Raw genomic sequence first — 14,901 nt, 5'->3', positions numbered from 1 at the left:
GCTTCCACCGCATCGGCTTATACAGTACGCTCGTATATACATACAGATTTCGCGTACCAAGAGGCGTTCCTGGCGACGTACCGCACGTGGGTGCCGCCGGGCGAGCTGGTGGCGCGGCTGGTGCGGCGCGCGCACCACTTCCGCCCGCGCCCGCACGAGCTGCGCTCCACGCTGGGGCTGCTCACGCGCGTCGTGGCCGATCTCACGTGAGTGCCGCTGGTTTAGTCACAGAATACATAATAGTAGCTAAACGCTACAGAACGGACACTCTCCGCCTCCCGCCAAAATTAAACACTTGCCTCACCCCGCACGATCAGTAAAAAAATGATTGCCGAATTGTTGAAGCTGTTCTCGAGTTTAACTCTTATAACACATTATCACAGTTAGCATCACATTTAGTGATTCATGTTTATTTAAGTATATAAATAAATTATTTTTTATTACAGGATGGCTGATTTAGATAGACCACTCATGCAAGAGATAATGGAATTCATATATTGGCTTGTGGAAGCTGAAGAGTTGCCTATTTCCAAAGCGCTGCGACAAATTCTCGTAGATAAACAGAAACAATTGCATTATCAAAATGTAAGGAGAAAGATTTATACAATTATTTACTATAGATTTTTGCTGTTTTTCACAATTATATCAATGTCGTTATGTTTTTTTTCAGTCAAACAACAGATACGAATATGAAATGGCATGTTATGGCACAGTATCCCTACGTAGAGATACTTTACTAGATTTCAAAGCATCAGAGCTCGCGGAACAAATGACAGTGTTGGACGCGGCTCTGTTTGTGCGGATAACGACCGCGGAACTACTTTCGTGGCCTCGAGACCAGTCGGAGGAAAAGTCGCCTAATCTCACCCGGTTCACTGAACACTTCAATAAGATGAGCTTCTGGGCGCGGTCGAGGTTATTAGAACAGGTAATTGTCTTTAATTTGTATACAAATGCTTTTCGATCGTGTGGCTAATAAGCTTGTATTTGAATAGCATAGCTAAAACTTATTAAACCTATTTCACGTTACATAATCATGTAAATAATCTGTTTTTGAAGGTTGTATTATTTTTACACAATAAATTTAATTTAATTTTTTTTGAAGAGAAACATCTTTAGGCGCGTTGAGAGTAAAATTTCAAGGTCGCATCATGGCTATACCGTCACGTCATGGAGTAAGGCGACGATTTAATATTTATCAACTAATAAACCAATTTATATTTCCAGTACGAAGCGCGCGAACGCGAGAAGTATGCGAGCAAATTCCTCAAAGTGATGAAGGCGCTCCGCAAGATGAACAACTTCAACTCGTACTTGGCGCTAGTGTCCGCGTTGGACTGTCCCCCAGTACGTCGTCTCGGCTGGTCCAGGGCGATAGAGGACGCGCTGACGGACCATTGTGCGCTGATCGACTCGTCCATGTCCTTTAGGGCGTATCGACAGGCGTTGAATGAAACGCAACCACCCTGTATACCGTACATGTGAGTGTTCATGGAATAAATTGAATCAATTCAGTACAAATTGTTTGAATATGTGGGCAATCATAACTGTTACGTTTATAAATATATGTACTGATGATATATTTAATTCTGTATCAATATATCTTGTGAGAAATTATAATTAGACTATGATTTGATTCGAACTTTCGAAAGACGTAGGAATTTATTTTCATTAATTTACCTTAGAAAATAAAGCATTCTATTTTAATATTTTTTATTTTTATTTACAGTGGGCTATTTTTACAAGATTTAACATTCGTCCATGTGGGTAATCCTGATCTACTACCCGACGGTAGTATCAACTTTACAAAGAGATGGCAGCAGTATCATATAATGGAAAATATGAAGAGGTTCCATAAAGAGTGAGTATATTTTAATAAAGTTAATTTGGGTTCATTTGTAATAAAAAGACTCGATGAAAATTTTATAAAACTTAAAGTTTATATTTAGAACAGAAGTATTGATATGATATTATACATAGTCGGAAAATTCTAGTAAAATTCTTAATAAAACATAAATTTAAAATTTCTGACGCCAAACCATAGGAGATTAAATCCCCTGTATAAATAATTACCTGCCACTACCCGACTAGCTTCTATTCATTCGAAAACTAATAAAAGCATCGATTCTGCAGACAATACAAGATAAAGAAGAACGAGCGCATCCAGGCGATGTTCAATGAGTTCGACGACGTGCTGAGCGAGGAGACGATGTGGCAGATATCGGAGACGATCAAGCCGCGCGGCGGGCGCGCGCGCACCGCGCCCGACCCGCCCGCGCCCGCACCCGTGCCAGCTGCCGCCGCTACATAGCCCGGTATGTGTTTATACTACCTTTTTTTTTTTTTAAGTGGGGAAATCTTGCATAGATACCCACGGCTTCCGGGGAAAGGGCCGTGGGTTATATCGGATTCCTACCGACCAAAACCCCACTGTGTTCCGTCAAGCCGCATCAACGACGGGGCCACGGGTATAGGTAGAATTCGTCCGTGACCCCATCAGCAGCTGCCCGTCTCCAGGCCAACACTAACTATGAGCCCGCCAGCTCTGACCTCACGGGGCGGCGTGAGCGGAACACGTCTCACGCCGCCTCATCTCACCGGACGATGGACTAAATCCCCGCTCCGTCGCCCGGCGCCCCTCGTTGTGTTTATACTACCTGCTACCTTTACGTCCGCGCCTCGTAGCCGCTGCCGCTACATAGCCCGGTGTGTGTAGTGTTCATTTTTTAGGGTTCCGTACCCAAGGCCAAAGGGTAAAACGGGACCCTATTACTGAGACGTCGTTGTCTGTCTGTCTTTCTAACTGTCTGAAGCTAGAAATTTTCAAAACTGATGTATTTCCTTTGCCACTAGAACAACAAATACTAAAAATAAAAAAAAAATATTAAGGGGGGTCCCCATAGTACAAGAAACTTGGCCGCTTTTTATCTAATTTTATTAAACACTAGCGGTCCGCCCTGGCTTCGCCCGTGGTACATATTTCGCAATAAAAGTTAGCCTATGTTCTTTCTCAGGGTCTAAAGATTATCTGTGCCAAATTTCATCAAAATCGGTCCAGTAGTTTATGCGTGAAAACCATACATACATACATACATACATACAAACCTTTCCTCTTTATAATATTAGTATAGAAGTATAGACAAACAACATAACACATGACCATGGCAAACGACGACCTCAAATAAAGATAAATAACGAGTTCATACGGCAAAATAATTTAATTATTGTCTTTGTTGCAGGTGCAAATCGAACCCAAAGAAATTAAACAAGGACTGAATCGTCGTGGCATTACTGCGATATATTTGCTTATGAGGAATTGTGTAATGTATAATGGCTAATTGTGATTATCTGTCCTAAGATGGCCTAATTTATTAGTATATTTAAAAGTGCAACTTCTGTGATCGGCGGGCGAGCTCGACGCGAACGCAACGATGTTAACGACTCTAACATTGTTACGCCCAATTTATCTTTCCTTATTTATGTACAGTTTTGTATCTATTTTCTAACCGTAGCGAAATCTTTTACTCAAAATCTGTAGGCGTTTTCTCAATCGGGTTCTGTCGAGAGCTTTTAACGACGTAGCGGTTACTTCAGTATTTTAAATGAAACTTTATTCTGTAACAGTATTGAAATTCAATATTTTCTTACTATCTCAACATATCAGTGTAACTTGACAGATGTTTGCCAAGTCACTAAGTAAGTCGACACCGTGTGTAAGTTTAATACTCTTTTATAGTTGTTGTGATTCGCCATTCGTGTCTGAATTATCTGCAAGTTGAACATCTTGAATACATCGAATTAGGGGACTTTAAAAGTTTTAATATTTTAGGCTTATTGCTATTATATAGTAAATAAATAGACGTTTTCAAATGGTGAACTATTATTATTAAAAATCATCGAACTTTAAATGAACTAGAAACGAAAATGTCGTAATCATATTTCACCATGCTGTATAGCTTAGAATAGCCTTATACTATAATCGTGTTTTAACGTGAGTTTTAAGATTTCACATTGCTCTACTTCTAACGTAGTAACAATAGTTAAAAGGTGCATAATTATATACATTACGTGCCTATATTTTAAGTAATATTATAATGTGTGAATTACTAATGATGATTTGTGATTTGTGGCTTATTTTTTAAAGATTCAGACAATAGGCATGACGACAGTATCCATAAATGATCGTATTAGTGTTTTTAAGGGAAAATGTACAATAAATAAATTCAATATAGTGACTTAGAAATCTTAAAACCATTAAGATTAATGAGATTATCAATAAAATGAAACATTGAAATTCTGCAGTTAGCCATTTTGACTAAAACACGCGTGACGTCACGCTTAAGTAAACAACTCGCGTCAGATGTGTTTTGTTGTTATGAATATGTTGAGAATACGCATATTTATTTATTTTCTATTGTTTCACGTATGCTTTATCGACTCAGAACAGAAATACAATTGCGAATTCACGAATACGTGGTTCGGGGTTCTCCGCACCAACTTTATACAATCATTTCTTATTATTTCTCGCTTGAAATAATTACTAACACATTTTTGAGCATTATTTTTATGTGGATTCATACTGCAATACTGCACACCACTCATAAACTTTGAAATTCGTTTCTATAACACATATTAAATACAGACTTTTTTAATTTTCTTCGCAATGCGTACAAATAATTACGTATTTACCAAAGTTTGACGTCACGCCTACGCCATGACACCTGCGAGCTGTTTTGGCACAGATATTAAATATTTTTTGAAAAATGGCTTTAATCTTCGTTAAATTTAAGTATATTACCGAAATATAGGGTTTTTCTTGTATAGTAAACGTATACACACATTATGGAAGAGGATTTCAAAATCTTTCGTCATGCCTATTTCACGGTTTTTCAGAATTAGAACAAACGCAGGATATTAAGAAATAATGAATAGAATATGTGCCAAAATGGATAAACCATTGCACCCTTAAAAGTGAAACGATAAAATGATAAAAGTAAAATAAATATGGCCTTGATATTCTGTTAGCTTGATTTATATTTTGTGATCACATCTTATATAAATTTGTGTATTATAAAGCATTGATCGCATTACTTCTCATAATTTATAACTAAATCCAAACTATCCATAGATATATATTTTTATTAATAATCATGCGACTTAATTTTGCTATAAATTAAAGTAAATTTACTTAGATTTTTATACTATAATTAGCGCAATTTTTACGCGATTTCATAAATAAAATTTAGTGCATATTATTTTTGATATTCAAAAATTCTATTTTTCCTATTTATTGAAGCTACCTTCAAGGAAGCTGTTGTTTAACAAATGTACTTTTGAGAAAACATTAAATATCGTCGTCACCTGTTGTGTCATCTACTCTTGAATTCTTGGATAGTTAATTTTAAGCTTAGATTCAGTACAAGCTCCGTACAGCATTTGGTAATAATAATTATTATAAAAACTAAACAATTCACATAGACTACGTGTTTCATAGAAGTTTTTAATGAATATGATATAACCATATAGTGATCAGCATTATTCGTTTGCCTTAAGACAATCAGATTACTGACGATTGATGATATAGCAATAATTTTGTAATATTTATAAAGCACTCCACAATATGTGATAAGATGCACTCGTTTTGAGTGTTCGCTTACAACTCGGTTGACGTCCTCTATACGTAGGCAAATATTATATTAGACAAATATTAGCGGTAAGCGTAAATAAACCCCATTTTATCTTCAGAGAAAGGCGTGAGCGTAGAAATTTCAGATATAGTCAATATAAACGAGTTTTACTGTCACAACGTATTTAGGGTAATTTATAATACTTGTAATATGACATACCGCACTCATGTTGCAATACCGTGTTTGAATTTCGGATGCTAGTGAAAAATAGTTGACATCGGTATTGTTCATTCCGATAGGACTGGTATGTGACCCGCATGTACATGTATCGGGGTAGGATATTCCGGTGTGCTATATTACAATTCGATTTCGTAACATGCATTAAAATTCTCATAATCGTATAAAGGCAGTAAGTAGTTGATTATGTACTCGCAACGAAAAGGTAGTGCGTGTTATGCATGTTGAGGGATGGCCATCCCGCGCAATAATAAATTAGACCAATATTTAGAACGTTTTACAGCGCTTTACACATGTTTGTCTTGATATTGTAATTTGTATAAATAATTTGAACGTTAAGTTGATAGGTATGTTACCATTTTGTTGTATGGTATTCCATTGAATACTTATTTAATGAATTGTGAAGTTCAGTAACGTTTGGTGTTGGTTGATGAAATATAAAGACTGCCTAAATTAATTTACTCAGAATAGTGGATGTTGTAAGTTAGAAACAATGATTAATTAGATTCCAGGATATCACAGTTTTGTTATGAAGGTCGTCTGCAATGTCTTTATTTTATGTGTCGATGTCTATATTTATTTATACATGTAATAAAATGCTAGCATGGTACAGTTAAGTGAAGAGTGTACATCGTTTGTTGTATTAGCACAGTATTATGTTAAAAGAATGCCATAATGTATCAAATGGATTTATGTTATTTTTCGTTCATTCTTTGAACGGTTTATTCTGTTATTATGAATTATTTTTAATTTACTTTAAATATTATATGATTACTTATTATTATTTGTACATTATATTTAGCGGTTTGTCGATAAAATATATTGTATTTGAATTGCATGCGTGTACAGTTTACATTTTGTGTGTCGAGATTTTTTTTTATAATTATTTTGTAATATAAATATAGCACGTTATTTACAATACCAAAAATGTATTTTATTTATTTTTTCCTTATACCTAATATAAATATAAGCTAACTTTAATATTTTTACCTGTTGAATCATTGTACAGAGATTATTACACATTCTGGTTGACGTTGGTTTATGTTAGGGTTACGGTTACACATAAATGTTTATGAACTAACGATACAGTTGTCAAAGTATTACTATGCATTAAACGTATTCCGTAGAAGCAAAGCTCCTTCTGTTTATCGTAACACGTAAGGATACTTAATATTCTAGACACAAAGTAAGTGAAAAAGGACAAATGATAAGAAAGCCAATGACTTATTACTTAGCAGTTTATCGCTGCCTTTAAAACACCGACTCTAAGGTTCACAGCAGGATTCTCTGTTAGCGACTCAAGTCTTAAAACATTTTAAATGTTTCTGTTAATTTTCGAACGTTACTAATTAACAATCGTCACTTATATAAACGCATAGAAATCAACGTAGTGTCGTTAGAAACTTGGCACTAAGATGTTGATCGTTTTCTCGATTTTAGTTATTGTTTCTTGCAAAGCATCACCTATCATACAAGATGAGCTGTACGGATTAGAAGATGTTTACGATGATGGTAATATTAACAATCATTAAATAATATAATACAAAATATATGAATAGATTTCATATGCATCAATTTTCTTACCAGATTTAAGTATAAATCCGGAATTGGGTGAGCACTTCGAAGGAGATATGATATTAACATCCGAACAAAGGGACTCAATAACTTCCGCAGTAAAAGGGCGTAACGGTCTCCTAGACGGTGCTAAACGTTGGCCCAATAATACCGTCGTATATTACATACAAGAAGACGACTTCGGTTTGTATTCAATAATATTTAGCATCATTACTACACTTCTTACTACCGCACCTTACTTTGTGTTTGTTAATATTCTGTAGCAATGTTGAGAGAAAAAAAAGATAAAAAGAAATGGATAAAATCGATACCGGTCACGCCTTAAAAGCCTTGTTTAATCTATTTATAAACGGCTATTAACCGAAGAATCGTCATCAAAGAGAAATGACTACGTATTTGCATATATTGGAAATTAACATTTTTTTTAGATATACATAAAAGTACCTACAAAAGGATAGGTTTTTAATTTTTTACTATTGAAAAATTTCTTACGATTTTTTAATATTAATCCAACGAATTAATAATCACATTAAATTATTAATTATTTAAATCCGTTATTAGTAATAGCCAATCGGTATTTCGACACATTTTAGCACTTTACCAACTATTTCTTACCTATTTTATTGTTATTACTGTCCTATCAAATAAATAATGATAATCTTATCTCAGATGAGGATCAAATAAAGATGATCGAAATGGGAATGGCCGATATTTCCAATAAGTCGTGCATTCAATTCAGCAAAAGAAAAGAGAACGAACATGCATTACGAATACAGGTACCTATGTCATATTATTATTATGTCACTCTATTATAGTAACTGTAAGTGTTTAAATAGGCACTTAGAGATACGTATCAGTTAATAGACGCTTTGCAGAACATTCGACAGATGTGAGAGAAGTAAAATGAAGATATGTATTTAGTTTGTAAGTTGTCTATATGTTCGTAGGATAGCAAATTTCACTCATAGATGGTAGGTCTAGTTCTGAAAGATTACAAGTTATAATATGGGTCTATTTTTTACGAGCAGGCTCTTCCTGTCTCTATCTATAAAGTTATATTATCCTATGTAATAGATGTCCTTTACGAAATATTCCTGATATGTCGAAAAAAATATAATAAGGTGGAAATTATGTCTATGTCTATCTCTACCTGTCTATATTATACACAATTGAATCGACACATAATTATGCAAATGTTCTATGTAACATTTTTTTTTTGCTTTAGGGTTCCTCAAGCGGTTGCTTTTCAAATGTGGGTTATAGATTGCCAGAGGACGAGGAAGATGAACCAGACCAAGTTTTGAATCTCGCCAAACGTTGTTTTAAACATGGAACCGTAGTCCATGAGATGTTACATACTCTAGGGTTTTATCACATGCAGAGTACGTATGATAGAGACGATTTTGTAGAAATTGTTTGGGAAAATATTAAAGATGGTAAGTGTGTGGATAGTGTGGCAGTGGACACATTTAATTTTAACTGTATCTGTTTATATTGTAATTAATTCACGTTTATATAGTAACTAACAATATTTGAATTTAATACATTTTACGTTTTAGGACATGAGCACAATTTCAAAAAATACAATAATGACACGATAACTGATTTTGGAATATCATACGACTATGGAAGCGTGATGCATTACCCGGAAAAAGCCTTTTCCAAAAACGGAAATAGAACGATAATTCCATTAGAGGTATTTTCACGTTTTATTAGCTTCATCTACACTAATATTATAAAGAGGGAAACTTTGTTTGTTTGTTTGTTTGATTGTAATGAATAGGCTCATAAACTACTGGACCGATTTTGATGAAATTTGGCACAGATAATCTTTAGAACCTGAGAAAGAACATAGGCTACCTTTTGTAATGAATATTTTAGAGACTTGATATTTATCAAGACCCTAAAATGCGTAGTAATCTTAAGCAAAAATTTGCTTATCTATAATATTCTTTACAGGAAGATGTTAAGTTGGGACAAAGATTAGGCATGTCTGAAAAAGATGTCATCAAATTAAATAAAATGTACTGTGAAAATACGGAGGAAGAATCTGCAGAGAATTAGTCTTAAAGAAGTTGTGTTATTTTTTTAATATTTCAATGTGTACCTATCTATCATAATTTTTTTAATATAAGAACAATTAGCTATATAATTGCCGTCTGCTCTAGTTATCTACGTTTTTCGTATTAAACGTTTCGTGTTGATCTACTTAGTCTATTTGTATTTTGCAACTTTCCTTTTATTCCGATTAACGTAAGCTTATATTGCTTTTTTATGTTTCTATACAATTCACTCGTTTAATTTGCCAATTTGTGGTGAAAGCGTGTCCATTGCCGATAAAAGTTGCAACAATGTGCCATTATTGTTAATTTCTTGATATCTAACAAATTAATAATTATTACATTTATCATTATTATTATAAGTTGTAAAGCTATTAATGTAAGTCTCATTTAATAATATCAACATAATTCATCATAACTAATACTTATTAGAAAACGCCATTTCAATTTCAAATCTTAATTTAATTTTTTATTTTGATTTTACACAAAAAATATTCAAAGAAAATTCTTTCAATATTTGCAATTTAGTTATTAAACATTACACGGAAATGAAATTGCAATCCTACTTCGGACGGACCTTGACTTGGTTAAATTGTTCAAAGACCTGCTTTTGGTTCTGTATGATATATTTTTTATAAATAGAGCAAATAGAATTATCGAAATCAAGGTTGTATCTGTTGATAAAGTAAATGGTGCAGAGAATTTGGCAATTAATTCTTGCATGGTAGGCGTAGTCCGTTTGTGTCACGCTCACTGTCGCAAGTCGCCGCTGCAGTAGTGCGCTTACACCTTGTGAAATGGTTGTATTCAAAGCTATATTAATTCCAGACCCACCTCGATGGGTTTTGTCACGAAAAAATTCGCAGTGCTGTACATTTTTTATCAAATCGATCTAGCTCAGCTAAAATATCAATGCGACGAGACATTAGTATACCGTTAATATGACATACTTTTTTCGAAAACTTGCGACTAAAAGCTGATAGCAGAACGATATTGCGCATCTATTAAATATTTAAAATTGAATAAGTTTTATTTTTGAATAATGAAGTGGATAAACTGTGTTGTTTTATTGTGTGTGTTTATAATTAAGTGTAAATCGATGTCCGAAAGTGAAATAGAAGATTTTGAGAACTTTTTGAAGGAGACATCACAATTAGATCAAAATCTTAAAAGTAAGTTTGGTATTTGTTATATTTGTATATCCAGGTAACTAATTGTGTTTTCTGTGCTTGTTACAATTTTACCTTTGTTCCATTTTATTAAGTTCAAATCTACAATAACCGTTACTCAGTAGGATGTCGCTATATCTTGTCTCTATATATCACTTAATTATATGCATTTAGGCCCTGATCCTTTGGCCATTGCTAAAAATAATTGTAAAAAATTCAGCATAAAGTGAAATTAATCCATATTAAATATTTTAAGTCATTATATTATCGGAATTAGCAAAAAAACTAATATTACTGTAATCAAGTAATAAAAAAAAAGAAAACTCGCGATTCACAAGAAACGAAATCATTAGGAATAATTATGTATTTAAAGGTAACCCGGAAGCAGACTTCGATGAAGACGAACCAGCATCAGATAATGCATGGGAAGAAAGCGGGAAATTCGAAGGAGATCTTATCTTAAACGATCGGCAACGGCGCATGATTGTCACTAACGTTGTGGAGGGTCTCGCCCGGAACGGTCTGGCGGACAGCACCAAACGGTGGCCTAATAATGAAGTCATTTACTTCATTCAACGAGAACATTTTAGTAAGTAAATATGGTTGGGAATTGTTGTTTGAAATTGGTTTGCGTTGGTATTAAAATTTCAACACGTTTTAAGTAAATCTCTCGTCGTTAAAACGCTTTATTATTTTGCTCTTAGTGAATCATAGCAATAAAAATATTGTAGAACTACATGAATATATTTCATGAGTCTTTATAATCGTGTTCGTGTATTTACGCATATAATTCTTTAATATATAAATGGGTTATTCTTTACTTTTAGATCTAGATCAAGTACAAGCTATAGAAGACGGTATTGCTGATTTAGCGCAAGCGTCCTGCGTAAAGTTCACGCCTTATAAGAAAGGCGATCGTGATGCTGTTGTTATTCAGGTAAGTGAAAACAACTTAATTTAATTCAAATTTCCGTATCACCCGTTGCAATAAATATTTTCGATTATATTTCAGGGTAGTAGACGCGGATGCTTCTCTCAAGTCGGCTATCAAGGGGGTTACCAAGTGCTGAACTTGTCTGGTCGGCATCCAGTAGGCCGTGGATGTTTTAGACACGGAACTGTGGTACACGAGCTACTCCATACCCTCGGCTTTTACCACATGCAGAGCAGTCCTGATAGAGATGACTACATCGATGTGTTGTGGGAGAACATCATTCAAAGTACATAGTAGATTCTCTAACAGAATAATCTTTATGTAATATTTTCTCATACTGGTTCGCTCGGTATTCTTATAATTGCTTCAAATAGATATAAAATAACGGGTCGCTCGTTGGATATAGAATATTATAACGGGTGGATCAAGGTTATTGTGTCAGCGATAGTTTATTCCGATATAGATGTTTAGAATATTAATTCTTAAATCTATTGTTTATTTACATTATGATCACAAATTTCTTTAGAGTTTTGTTCTTTAAATAACTTTTTTTACTAATGTAGTTAGATCGTTATTTTTAATTTTTTGGTTAACTTCATCAAAATATTTTATACTTTCTACAAGCTTTCTACTATATTAAATTATCATGCCGTGAATCAGCTCAGAATAGTGAGAAGATATAGAATCAAAAACTTGATTATCTGTTCCAGCGACAAGACACAATTTTCGCAAATACAACTCGTTTGCGGTGTCCGACTTTGGCGTGGGTTACGACTACGAAAGTGTTCTGCATTATAGCCGAAAAGCTTTCTCTGTCAATGGGAAAGACACACTCGTGCCAAAACAGGTGACAATATTTTATATAATTATGTATTAATTTTTTTTTCATTAGGTATTTCCATTGAGATAATATTACTACGTATGGAGGAGACACCACGAACAAAATCTGTGCGCCATTTTTTTGCTCTAACTAAGTTTTAAAAATTACCGATGAACTTACCGATGAAAAGTTATGTTAGTCACTTTTCCGTATTATTTGTGCAATATCGTAACACACACGAAGGCATATTTGATGCGTTTCACTTTAAAACAAATAAAAAATGAGCGTGCAGTTAAGCCATATGGCTTATGTTGAGCGGAACATAAGTGATGTAGGCGGTGTCGTCTCCATATGTATATCTTAATGGGTATTTCACCTCTTTCCTGTTTTTTTTGTAATACACTCAGATTACTTAATAATTAGAAACGGGAATAGCGTATTCCTTCTTATTGAAAAGATGACAAACTTTTTGTTTTAGAGGGGAGCAGAAATCGGTCAGAGGATTGGCCTGTCGCAAAAGGACACGCAAAAGCTAAATAAAATGTACTGTGATGCGGACTCCGATAAATTTTTAGATAGCGATTCTTCAAAATCTCCTCCGGCCGCGAAGAAACCTAACAAAAACAAACCTTTCGAAGGACGAGGAATAGGATATCATCAAGGTAAAGCCGTCGCTATAAAGCTACCCGCTGCACAAACATATAATTTGCATGACTTTTCCAACATTGATAAGTTTAATGATTTTAGTAAAACGAAAGAAAGTGTGCCTCCAATGTTTGTTCATGGATTTGGAGTTGTTAAGGAAATAAATAATTTATACGCTGTACCTCACTACACCGATAATGAAGAAAATACTCCTAGTGGAATGCTTGTTGTTAGAGGAAACAAGGATGAAAATGAATACATCGATGGTGTATATAAGTTTTCTGGTAAAATTAGGAATAATATGGATCCATCGGATGCTCGTAAATTAGATTACGGACGCAGTACAGTACCATTAAATCCGCATGAGTATGTCATACCGGGTGCAATGCAATACCACGATGTCTACCAACCATACACAGTTAAGCATTTAAATAATGGACGGGAAACATTCCCTAAGAATATCCTTCAAAAATCACAGGAAGGAACTGAATATACAGATAAGCAACAAGAAGACTATGTAAATAATTATCCTAAAGATCGCGATTTGATTCAACACATAAAACAGAAATATAATGGAAATATATATCAACATGACCAAGAAAACATTCATGCACTGCAGTCTCCTCGAGGCAAAAGTTCATATTTTGATAACACTGGAAAGTTAGAAAACTACGATGATGATAATTATAGTCATGGACATAAGGGTGGCTACGATCCCTACGATAATGTTGCAGTCACACCAAACTTAAATATATTATATAATTCCAAAGAGTCTCAGCTGCCATCGCAAACAAAATGGTTAAATTCTAACACGAAGTTTCAGCAACTATATCATCCGTATGGTAAAGAAATACATTTTGATGACAGATAATACCTATCGTTAACAATTAACTAAGTATATTTTTGTATAAGTTTTAGTAATTAAGTTCGTGTATAAAAAATAAATGTAAATTAATATGAAGAAAAAAATGTTTCATTTCTGTACACAATCAAGACACAAATGTTTCAGTGAAATGAAGATTTAAATGAAAAATTTAATTGAAATGAAATGAAATTATTCGGTAATATCATTATGCTTACAATATTTAATAGAAAAATAAAAAAAATGTGTGCGTGTACTAGTGTAGGTACACACTACACACGTAAGAAGTGAATCTTATTTTTCTAAAAATAATTTATTATATGCAACTTTACAGAAATACGTCGAATGACGCGTGGTAGGGATAAGAAAAATATGGCGCGTAACGGAAAAATGTCACGCGTAACGAAAAAATGTTACACAAAATTTTTTTCCAACCCCGATAAAGAAGTTTCACTTCAAAACCATTTAAATATTTAACTTTTATAGCATTCAAAGTAGTCACTCAAAATCGAAACAAATTCGATTGCTGACGCTGAATTCTGGATGGCCGACAGGTAAGGCGTTGCCTGTGTACGGCGAAAGACACGGGTTCGAATCCCTCCTTATTCAAAATTTTTTCTCAATCAAAACGTGATCAAAACATATAAGAACCAAAAAACGTAAACGCCTTTGATCAAAACTGATAACCATAAAAAAGTTGAAATGTCAATCGACATAATATGACAATGTCAAATTGACTACGTCAAGTGTCATTTATATGTCAATCTCATTGTCATTTGTAAATTGTAATAAAAAAAACAAACACTGATTATTAAGTCACTTTACATTGCGAAAACAGGAAATTAAAATGGAAATATCTTCAAGTGACTGACTGGAAAATTATCATAAGAATTGTATTGAACCAGGATCTAAATAGACCAGGTAGAGCTGCAATGGTGCATATGAAAAGGTGACATTTTGAGTAATTTTTCA

At 34.0% G+C, this 14,901-nt stretch overlaps 3 protein-coding genes across 6 annotated transcripts in view; all 3 read left to right on the top strand.

The window, feature by feature from the left end:
* C3G (C3G guanyl-nucleotide exchange factor) overlaps positions 1–3,372 on the top strand; it is a 32,112-nt gene extending 28,740 nt beyond the window's left edge. For all 4 annotated transcript variants that reach the window (XM_089714303.1, XM_089714301.1, XM_089714302.1 and 1 more), the window contains 7 exons: positions 47–206; positions 447–585; positions 671–928; positions 1,228–1,481; positions 1,730–1,861; positions 2,134–2,315; positions 3,240–3,372. In XM_089714303.1, coding sequence (XP_089570429.1) covers positions 47–206; positions 447–585; positions 671–928; positions 1,228–1,481; positions 1,730–1,861; positions 2,134–2,311 — 1,121 coding nt within the window. In that variant the 3' untranslated portion in view covers positions 2,312–2,315; positions 3,240–3,372. The remainder of the gene's footprint in view (positions 1–46; positions 207–446; positions 586–670; positions 929–1,227; positions 1,482–1,729; positions 1,862–2,133; positions 2,316–3,239) is intronic.
* A 3,558-nt stretch (positions 3,373–6,930) lies between these two features.
* LOC149489607 (seminal metalloprotease 1-like) lies at positions 6,931–10,184 on the top strand. Its single transcript, XM_089714324.1, has 6 exons — positions 6,931–7,376; positions 7,452–7,622; positions 8,109–8,215; positions 8,665–8,875; positions 8,999–9,135; positions 9,399–10,184. The coding sequence occupies exons 1-6, from the start codon at positions 7,280–7,282 to the stop codon at positions 9,501–9,503; spliced, it is 828 nt and encodes a 275-aa protein (XP_089570450.1). The 5' UTR covers positions 6,931–7,279; the 3' UTR covers positions 9,504–10,184.
* An 82-nt stretch (positions 10,185–10,266) lies between these two features.
* LOC149489606 (uncharacterized) lies at positions 10,267–14,878 on the top strand. Its single transcript, XM_089714319.1, has 6 exons — positions 10,267–10,671; positions 11,042–11,257; positions 11,496–11,605; positions 11,681–11,888; positions 12,313–12,449; positions 12,901–14,878. The coding sequence occupies exons 1-6, from the start codon at positions 10,542–10,544 to the stop codon at positions 13,936–13,938; spliced, it is 1,839 nt and encodes a 612-aa protein (XP_089570445.1). The 5' UTR covers positions 10,267–10,541; the 3' UTR covers positions 13,939–14,878.
* The last annotated feature ends 23 nt before the right edge of the window (positions 14,879–14,901 follow it).

This window comes from Colias philodice, chromosome 3, assembly GCF_061535455.1.
Source record: "Colias philodice isolate Cphi_HAF_F1 chromosome 3, ilColPhil1 Martin Lab GWU primary, whole genome shotgun sequence".
NCBI lineage: Eukaryota > Metazoa > Arthropoda > Insecta > Lepidoptera > Pieridae > Colias > Colias philodice.
The sequence above is the reverse complement of the archived record's forward strand: the minus strand, read 5'-3'. Positions and strand labels throughout refer to the sequence as shown.